General features: G+C 37.7%; 1 protein-coding gene across 1 annotated transcript in view; it reads right to left on the bottom strand.

The window, feature by feature from the left end:
- Nucleotides 1-529: 529 nt before the first annotated feature.
- Nucleotides 530-10,887, bottom strand: part of LOC145492549 (uncharacterized) — a 28,664-nt gene continuing 18,306 nt past the window's right edge. Inside the window, exons 13-19 of the mRNA XM_081471998.1 lie at nt 10,537-10,727; nt 10,269-10,391; nt 4,605-4,675; nt 3,491-3,531; nt 2,995-3,091; nt 1,689-1,788; nt 530-1,263 (exon numbers count right to left, since the gene is read on the bottom strand). Of these exons, the coding sequence (XP_081328124.1) occupies nt 1,195-1,263; nt 1,689-1,788; nt 2,995-3,091; nt 3,491-3,531; nt 4,605-4,675; nt 10,269-10,391; nt 10,537-10,727 (692 nt within the window). The 3' untranslated portion in view covers nt 530-1,194. The remainder of the gene's footprint in view (nt 1,264-1,688; nt 1,789-2,994; nt 3,092-3,490; nt 3,532-4,604; nt 4,676-10,268; nt 10,392-10,536; nt 10,728-10,887) is intronic.

Raw genomic sequence — 10,887 nt, 5'->3', positions numbered from 1 at the left:
TGCAAATCAAAGTTAACTGGTTTATCTTCACCGGTTGTGTGATTTCCCTTTTAACTCTCAAGATAACTTGACCAGTATAAACTTAAAATCATTTTATCAGCACATTTATCATATGAGATAATACTAATACAAGTAACTTGTACACCGCAGTGGAATTACTCGATAGCTCGTTGAGTTAAATCTATTAATATTTAGAGTCGAAGTTTGATATCACCCGCTGCCGCCAACTCATTCTCTTCCCTCCTAGCCGGCAGGGCCTTGGCATGAGGAAAACGGTTGCTCTGGAGACACGTGATTTGATTGGCTAGATAAAGTGACAAAGATTTTTACTAATTCATTGTTGGTTTCACCCAAAAATATCCACTGGTTGATCCCTACAACCGGAACAAGTTACGGTTAAAGGTATCTGGTGGTAACCAGTAAACCAGTCAGTAATACTGAGCCACTAGTAGCGTTGCCTTTACCGGATGAATTTTTTTTAACAGCGAAATAGCGAGACCGATTTCCCTTAGCCTCCAATGCAGGTGTATTTCTAGGAAAACAGAGGAAGCAAGGGGTGAGTGAAAATGCCTCCTGGAATAGAATCAGAGCCGAACAAAAATTACCCAGCATTAAGCTACAAAAACGTCTATACTGCAGGATAGATTTCTCTAATTGTTTAACTGTGAAACTTGTTTCGAAATACTCAGCTAAAACGCGATTTCATTTGGTTAACAGCCTTAACTTTGCAGACTTGATGGATTACTTATCCCATTACAAAAAAACTACCTATTGATAACTGTGCGTATAACTAAACTCAGTCAATAAGATGTAAAAAACTACTTTTCCTTTCAGTCTATAACCGTTTATCTCAAGAAGAATAAGACTGAGACGACATTACATTCTGCTTCTCATTGAGAGTGATGTTTTTTCAAAAGATTACCTCATAATTGTCATAAAACCGAGTTCTAAACCGGCTATAAGGTTGTATCAGGGATGGCCATCGGAAGGGAACGGGGGAGAGGGCTTTTAAAAACTAAAACGCTTTTTTGCATTATGGTCATAAAAGTCGAATAGGAGGGGTACCCAACTGTTATTTAGCTTTAAACAGGGTGTAGGGAGTTAGAAGGTGGATCGGTTTTATTGGAACTGTCCGGGCAGTGAAAGTTATTTATAAAAACTAACATCTTAATAACAAATTAGGTGATAAATTGGTTATTCAGCTTTGAGATCCTCAACATTTGCGTACAAAGTATTGTCGTATTCTTTGAGGTTGACGTATGTCTGTAGAAAAAGGCGAATCATATTATTAGTGATACTGAGCGTATATTAAAATTCTTTGACATGGGACAACAAGGTAAACATACCAAATTCAGCAAAATTGCTAATTTTAACGGCAGTTTTTGCCAAAAACTTCTTTCTCCAGCTACGAAAACGATTTTCTGTAAAAACGACCTACTTTAGTATCTTGCGGGGTTGGGGAGCAATGGTTAAATACATGCCCTTTTCTCATAGTGTTAACCTTGCCATAAATTTAGCTTTATTCACAGTTAGTTTGCCAACTGGTAAGTGTATATGTTTGCATATGCTTGAGCAAGAGCTCTGGCAACAATCAAGCCACGCAGGTTAATTCTTGGTTACGTGGTCCTCTTCATGCAAGATTGTTTTGGTAAGTTGTATTTTAAACAAATGCGTAAAGCTAAGCTTACCTCGTGGTTTCTGTCCATTTCTTTCATCGTGTCCTTTAGTTTGACAAAAGTAGGTCGATCTTTTGGCTCTTCCTCCCAGCACTTTAGCACCACCTGATATCTAATATACAGCAATCATCAGCAACAACAAAAGAAATGATAATGATAACTTCACCATGACCGTTCACCGTGCTAATGGCGTTTCCGAGGTTGGAAAATATAATATTCAGACATATGACGATTAATGTTTTTGGAAATTGCATTTCTGTTCGAAATAGAGATTCCGATATTTCATTACTAGAACCGTGCTTGAGAAATTGTCGAGGTCATACAAAGCCGGTTTCTTACTCGGAAAATCGTAGCTGTGAGAAAGAAGATGAGAACCCAGCATTGTACGATCTATGGCGGCCATACTATAAGAGACCAGATAAGAGGTCGTCTGTATGTTTTTTTAAGTCTTCCTTTTGTCTGTGCGAAAAGTTTAAGATTAGGATGAAAAACAGGTTGGAAAGTAAATCTCTTATTGGGCGCCTTATTGTTTAGAATCCGTTTGTGTATTTTTACCCGTCAATTGTGCTTTGACCAGTCCTAGGAGTTCACAAAAATACTGCAATACAGTGGAACCCCGTTAAAACGGTCACCAAAGGGCCATGAAAATTTGGCCGTACTAACGGGTTAGGGTTAAATTTCATGACTGGTCTAAATTAACAGATATATGACAATTTCACTTCTAAACAACTGCTCTTTAATAAGCATCAGGAATGCAGATGTAATTTTAAATGGAAGATGACATGACTGCTTGAGTGGCCGTATACAAATGGGGTAAAGTAATGAATGATTAATACGGGTGATTAAAACTTTTTAACCTTTTAAGATTTTTTCCGATTACTAGCTTTATTCAGCTTTGTTTACAAATCGGATCATTTGTCCTTTTATTTACTCTCTTAGAGAAAACAGTATCTTGTCAGAGCATGGTCAAAACAGAATGTGGCTGGGTCATAAGCGTGTGCCAGAGATTGCGCAAAGGGTTTGGCCATGCTTGCCGGCTTTTGCCCGTTAACGTTGCCTATGAGAGTGCATACGTTGGGTAAGAGTAACAAAAATTCTTTGACTTGCAAGCGTCAAGTTTGTCCAGTTTCGAAAAGAATTAGACGGAAGGCAAACACTGAATAGCGATGCGTTATACAGGCGTTTACTCGAATATATTTTTTAAGAGTGCGGTATGAAATACGTTTTTCTAATTGTAAATTATTTTGCTTTACTCAATGAAGTTTGATAATGATATCAAGATAATCAAGATATGTAAGGTATGTAGCGAGGTATTTACAGTTTGTTATCCACATGTTTAGGTTTTGGCATTCTGAATCCTTCCTGAAGTTTCCTGGCGATTTGTCGAGCGTTTACTCCTGGATATGGAGATCCACCTGGATATGAAAATGAAGATAATATCATTGGCGACATTTTTATAATTTCAGATGTGAAGTTATTGCCAAAGGCAACGTTTGGTGTGAAATTTTTGTCGGCAAAATAAAATGAAAACCAAAGATTGTAAGCCTAATTTGTCATCCATGATATTGAAAGGTAATCAAATGGTATACTTGTGAAATCGATAAATAATTTCATTTGCGTTTTGTCCAAATTGTATCAATTTCCCTCGCCTAAAGGCTCGGAAAGTCACAAGAATTTTGCCAAACGCGCGTGAAATTATTTCCTAATTTCACTCGTTACCATTTGTTTATCAATACTAACAAAATAGTTTTCGTGTAGATTATTTATAGTGTACATGTAGATTATTTATAGTGTACATGTAAAAATAAACCTACCTATGGTGAGAATCTCGTATAATAGAACACCATAGCTCCAACTGAAAGAAAATAAAACAACAAGTAATACTTCTTCCTTGCAATAAGTTGTATGGAGGAAGTATTTGGGAAAAAAAGGGGACTGATTGAGCAGAGCTAGATAGCTTTCTTTGTTTTCTGTTGAATAACTGTGATTCCCAAGAATTCATCTTTTAAGCAATCGCTCTTTCATAAGTAATAGGTAATATATTTTTTTTCAATGACGGTTTGTTTTCAAAGTTCTAAAAAAACATTAACCAATCATAATAATAATAAAGAGTTATTTACTTGTGAGCAGGCTTCATAACTCAAACACAAAACACGTGGTCGTCACGTCGAGGTTATCCTGTGAAAAACTCAACCTCCTGTCTGGAAAGTTATTATAATTAGTGTCTTCCCTTCGTTCTTCTTTTATAACTGAAACATCCTTCTGGTCTGATCACTTCAAAGTTTGACGCACTTTCATCTTTTATGGCCTCGTAGGTTACTTAGTCGCCAAAGCAACGGTGGTGCAATTTTAATGAGGTCAATAATTTTTCTTGGCCTCATGTGATCCTCCATTTCCTTATATGGGTAATGTTCAGAATGAAATTCATGATTTTAATGCTAGCATATTAAATTACTATATAAATATTCCCTTCTCTTAGGCTTTCAATACCAGCGCTAGGTGTCACTACATTGCATTTGCAAGTTTGGCATTAATATCTACCTTGAAAAGAATACTTGAAACACTAAGATCTGCTTCTGGCTGCGTGGAATAACAGTGATTTAATCCGAAGCCAATATGGTCACCCATTTCCTTATCTAATGCTCTACTTTTTACATTATGTAGCTTCTAATACGTTCCAGTTCGTACCCTTCTGCGTGGCGTACCATTGCATTGCCAATCGCCACCTTCCTCAATTGCACGATCACTGGCCCTCGCACTGCTTTGCCAGAACTTAGGAATTAGCTAGAAATTATCGACTAATTTTATTTTTATGTTGGCAGTTAAACAAAATGAAATCGGTTATGACGTAGTTATAATAAATTGACATCCCCATGGCCGTTAGGACAAAATAAGGCGACAAATGTTATTAGATTGTTTATTACTTACACGTCACTTTGTGTTGTGTATGTTCCATATAACAAAGCTTCATAAGCAGTCCACTTAACAGGTAACCGGCCCTGGAAGATGAATGACTTTACTATATTTCTTCGTATTATCCTATGGTAGACTTTACAAAAGAAATTTCTTCATATAAATCAATTAATCAATCAATCAATCTGTCAATCAATCAATCAATCAATCAATCAATATATTTAACGTGGTCGGTACGCTTAGCTAAAAAGCTAGTTTACAGGTACGCCACGAAAAAAAAAAAGAACAGAAAAAAGAAATTATAAGAGCCTTTTGAAGGTATCTCAATTTAAATAAATTAAAATTAAGAACTAACTAATATTAAAATATAAGAATTAACAATGTGGTCACAAGTAAAATATGTAAGATAACCCTAACATTAAAAGCAGTAAAAATTGATTAAGGATAGATCCACTTCGCACTCAGAGTCCTGTGAGATCTAATGTTTTTAAGTTATTTCTAAAAGCAGTGTACTTTTGTATCTTTCGAGATTCGTCCGGTATAGCATTCCACAATTTCGATGCAGCGTATCTCCATGATCTTAAGCCGAAAGTTATTGATTGTACTTTTGGAAGGTCCAGTATTGTGGTGTCCCCAAGGTTATAAGTGGAGCACCTTACTATTATAAGATCACGTAAACTTGCTGGTCCTGCATTGCTGGCCAACATCTTGAAAACAGTGGACAATATTTTCGCTAATCGCTGTTCACGAAGACTTGAGAGACCGATACGCTTACAAAGTTCCTCATAAGGCGAGGACTTATCTCTAAAAACAGAACGGAGCGCTCGTTTGTTCACCATCTCTAACTTGTCAGCTGACTTCTTATTACAGAAGTGCCACGTTTCGGAGCAGTAATTAAAGTGTGGCAGAATAAAAGCTTTGTAAAGATCCCTTCTAGTCTCAAAAGACAACAGTTTCTGCATCCTTTTTGCTCATGGATGAGTAACATCCATGAGCTTAGGAGGCAGTCGGATGGCGCTCGATCACTCACTCACTCGATTCTTATTAATTTATTCATTAAACCTGGATTAAACAATTTTCTCCTCCTTCCCCTGCTAAGTATTGTTTTTGTCCAAGAGTGTTCAGTCGTCTTCAGGAAGGTTCTTTGACGAGGGGGGAACCAGAAAGGCGTACATTTTTGCCCGATAAATCGAGAGCCTGGGTACGAGTTTGTCGAACACCTGGAAGATTCAAGTCAGCCATTTTGGTTTCATGTGATTTTATCTCGTAAATATATGAAAGCTGGTAGAGGTATTTATGACTGTGGTCAGGTATCATGTGCAACAGCACGGTCGGCGAGGTCAAATAGTTGATACATGACACCCGGGAAGACGAAGCCAGAAAGTGAGATCGTGATTAGCATATGGGGGAAGTTAAGCTCCTAGCTTTTTTTCTTGGCAAGAGAATTTGATGGTTTCCACTCGCTTTCTCTCGTTGCGGAGTCCAAGGTAAGCTTAAATTCTTGTTAGGCTTTGGTTTCAGTGTTTCTTTATTGTTTTATTTTATTTTGTACGCACACATTGAAATTCTGCCTGTGTTAGTATCGCAAGCTCGAAATTTGTAAACTTGTTTTTAAATACTAAAGGGAAAAAAATTTCGAACTGCCTAATCTTTTAGTTTGTTGTCGTTCACACTACATTTCTTTTGTATTCCATGCAGTTCGACCAGAGTGAAAATTTCTTCACAGATGATTTGCAAGACAACCTACATGTGCGATTGAGTAGATATACACTGCAATATTTTAGTGATGGATGAACAAATTAAGTCAAAGAGGCTGTGTAGATCTATATTTTTTGGCAAGAAAGATATGCTGTCCAATTGTGTCAAAAAGCCGGACGCATGGTGGCTGGTGATGTAGAGTGCTTTTTTTTTTTTGCTCCTAGAAATGAGAGATTTAAACAAATTGACATCAAAACTTGAATTCTGGAGAAGAGAATGCTTGATACTTGTCAACATAAGTATATTCTGTAACCGTTGCAAAAATCTATTAGAAGAGACATATCTGCAATCCTTTTGAATATTACTGCATTGCTAGCGAGACTAGCACAAACAATTTGTATTGTGTTCTTGAGCAAGACACTTAACTCTCACAAGGCCTCTTTCCACTCAGGTGTATAAGTATTGGCAAATTTAATATTGCGGGGTAACCCTGCGATCGACTAGCATTTCATCCGGGGGTAGTAGAAATACTCCTAGTCGCTTCATGCTACAGAAACCGGGATAAGTGCCGACCTGATGGGCCACTTGGCTCATCTGCAGACTTTACTTCCGCTTTGAAGTTGCTGTTTGCCTCTTTTTTTAGAACGAATGTTCGTGCAAAACACTTCATATGAACATGACTTTATATTCAAGAGAATGAACGCACAGGTGATATCCATTTTCTTACGAATAGTTTTGCACAAAGACTCGTTTTGCACAGAGGCAAAAATCAACTATTCATCCATGAGCTGGCTCAGGGAGCCTTTGATTAATACAGCGATCTGTTGACTGACTTTTCTACATATTTTAGCGAGGTGCTTTTCAAAATTTAATTTCTCATCAATTGTCACGCCAAGAAGTTCCATTGTGTTGGATATGGGAAGTTGTTCCTCTTCATACTATTTCGCACAAACCATATATCAGCACTGATAAGTTCATTGTTGATTGTTTCTTCAACTTTGGAGAGTTCATTGTCAGCGTAAAAGATTTGAGTGTCGTCAGCGTAAGTGGACAGAGTGCTCTTCTCAATAACATATGAAAGATCGTCCATAGAGATGTTAAATAATAAGGGGCCGAGGATAGATCCCTGTGGTACATCATTAGATATAGATTGCCAATTCGAAAGTGTGTCCACCAGTCTGACTCTTTGAAATCGATTTGATAAGGATAATTATTTTGGGATTTGATAAAGATAATTAATATATAAATTCACAAAAGAAGGAGAAGTTCTTGCCCTGTCCAGTTCTCTGTGATAAAAATATCATTTACATACGAGTCATTTATTATATATGCTTTGTGTTTAAAGCCGATATAATGCACACCCTGATAGGTCAATTCCAGTGCATTATTTACATTTACATGGTATACCTCGGTAAAACCATAAAACATTGCCTGCGACTAAAATAAAAAATATAAAAAATAAAAAATAAAAAGAAATGCCTAATTCATAACAACTTAAAATACTCAACACTAAAATGAATGTAATTCTTTACTTGAAAATTATTCCCCCGTAATGCCCATGGACCAATTACAGGCATGCTAAAAAGTCCTAACACAAAGTAAAAGGAAATTAAGAAAACTATTGCCTTTTTCCGGAAAATTGTAGCGACTGAAGACAATGATGGAACACTCTGAGAGTGCATTCTATCAACCTGATGAGATAAAATTTAAGGAGAATAGAGAATTCACGAAGTTATATCACAAACGAATTGGTACAGGACAGGAGAAAGGAAACTGTACAGCCAGGAAGAAACTGAAACTTTCTTCGACCAGTAAGAAAGTATGCATGCACAACAAAGAAAACAGTCAGCGACATTCATTTAATAAGTTAGTTAATAAAAAATTATTGTGAAGAAGAGAGCAGAGAGAGAGAGAGAGAGAGTGGAGATAGGAGAGCGACTCTCTCTCACTAAATTGTGTATATATGTATGTAAAAGTTATTCTTATTAACGAGAAATGGTCAGGGCAAGAACTTCTATTACACTGTTCAGTTTGCCGAGTTAATTAGTAATATCTCACTTTTTTGGAACATTTCCATATTAAGTGTAAATACCGCATTGGGGAATAACCTCTTACTAAGAAAATAGGGTCCATGTACCCCCAACCAAAAGCAATGGCACAAATAAAATGAAATAGCCAATCAAAATCAAAGCAGAGCTTTATTTGCAGACAGGATTGCCATGCATAATCGTCTACTCGACATTTTGGGCTATATAAGCATTTCACCAAACCGAACTAATTGGACAGACAACAAAATAAAACGAGGAAATCTACATTATAAACACAAGATGCATATCACTACATCTGAGCTCGAGTATCAACAGCAAATCCCTTTTCAATGAACGGTGACCGAATAAAAGAGAGGATAAAGAAAATTCGTTTAAGCTTGCGGTGTTAAAGTTTAAAAATTACTCACGCTTAAATCTGAATATTACTGAGAGTCTGTATTTTTGCCGACGGCTTAATTTAGCTATGCAGTCATTTTATTGGCAGTAGCTTTACCAGTCTTCAACCAAATTAACCTCGGAATTCACAAAAGCATTTCGCCAAACCGAATAAATTGAACTAACAAAACGAGGAAATCTCCATACTTTGTAATCACAATATGCAAATATTCACATAGGAACAAAAGTAAATTTAGCAAATCCTGTTCGCTTTGGCTTAAAATGGTTTGTAGACCTTTCTTGGTTTTCAACAACAGAAGAACAAATTTTAGCAGTCTACGAAGCGGCAGTGCTAACTAACTCAGAGAAAACTTCAAAACTCGCCCGGCCGTGTTTACAAGTACGGTTTTGGTCAAGCTTATTTTTAGATGTGAGGTTATAAGCTTAAGTTGACGACGAAAATCGACAGAAAACTTAATTTGTTTACAACTTACAGCAACCTCCAAAGCGACCCACGTGTTATTGTTTAGAGACGAGCGAAATTAAAACGATGCAATTTTTAAAATCTCTTACAGCATGGCTTCAAATAAGGAAGACTTTTAATGGATTCCAATTGAAAATAAGCTTATATCCCCGAGGCAACTTGTTAATTTTCATACCAAACGCAACAACAACAGTCACTTACCGCAAGTTGGCAATTCAGTTCGGCCAGTGTAAATCTTCCAGGTAGAAACTTGCAGCAAAAGTTGTGAAGACTGAACTGAAGATATATTTTCGATAGATCAACGAATCAACCACTTCTTTCCGCTACGTTAACTGTTTTGTAATTTCTCTAAAACACTCGGGTACGTTTGATTTCTCTTGTTCATCACCTGACCAAATCAGGTGACTTTTGAATTTTCTTGCACGGCTGCACAGCATCACGTTCGCGCGAATTTTGAACTTGGCTATGGGGAGTTCGGCAGTCTTCTGAATCAATTTGTCGGGTACTTTCGCCTCCTTTCTATAGCCCTCGTTGGCTTTGGTTCACGGCATTGTTCGGTATTATTTCACCTCCTTTCTCTAGCCCTTGACTAGCTATAATTCACGGCATTGTTCAGTACTGTTTCGCCTCCTTCCCCAGCGCTGGCCCGCTCAGTCTTTTTCGCGATCTTCTTGGCTACTCCTTTGCCTGTTAATTCTTGCTTTCTGTTTTTTGCTTCAGTGTAGCCCTGTCTTAAAAATATTAGATCAACCTCCGCTATCGTTTTTCTTTAAAAATTCCGCCAAGAAAAATGGCATTCTCCCGCTACAAACTGAGGTTGCATGTCTCTGGCAACCTATTAGCTGGAGTATGGCCGCCATCTTGCGCGACTCCGTCGTCGTCGTCGTCGTCGTCGTCGTCGTCGCCGTCGTGCGTACGCGCCCACGAGCAATACCGCTAGCCATGATAACCACGAGAAAATCAATTCATGGGTTTCCTTTTCTTCCCTAAATGGGTATTGGGCTCGGCTTGGCGGCCCTTCGGGCCGCCGGAGCTCCGCTATTATGGGAAGCTCAGTAAATATATGATACTCACTCGACTTTGTTTGGTGTAAATATCATCTCGCTGAACATTCCTCGCCATCCCAAAATCTGTCACCTTGCATTTCTCTTCTTCACCAACAAGAACATTTCTGGCCGCCAAGTCACGATGTATTATCTGAAGTAAAGATGTGATTATTTCAAAATTACCGTCATGGCTACATGTTGTTGATCTGTTGTCCTGTTTTTGTATTGTAAGTCTTTTTCCAGGTTTGAGATACCTTTAGTAGTCATAGAATAGCAATTAGTAGAGATGCTTTTACCTTTCTTGACGACAAATAAGCCATCCCGTCAGCTATCTGCCAGGCAAACCTCATCAACTGCTTTGAAGTTAGGTTGGTTTCCGGCTTTCTATCCGGGTTATTAAAATACGTGTCACTGAGCCCACGACTCTTTCTCAAATAACCCAGCAGATCACCGTACGGCACATACTCAATATGGACCAGTAACGGATCTAAAATAAAGGAAAATGCCCTTACCTTATGAAGTTCAAGTATAAAGTGACTACAGAAACAATCTCCATAAACTGCAGGGAACTTAACCTAAGGTTTGAGAGTGCCGGAACGGAAAGAGAGAGTACATAGCAAACATACGGAGAATACTAAGGCATATGT

The sequence above is a fragment of the Orbicella franksi genome, chromosome 7 (genome assembly GCF_964199315.1).
Source record: "Orbicella franksi chromosome 7, jaOrbFran1.1, whole genome shotgun sequence".
NCBI lineage: Eukaryota > Metazoa > Cnidaria > Anthozoa > Scleractinia > Merulinidae > Orbicella > Orbicella franksi.
Note: the sequence above shows the minus strand (reverse complement) of the source record. Positions and strands in the feature narration are given on the sequence as shown.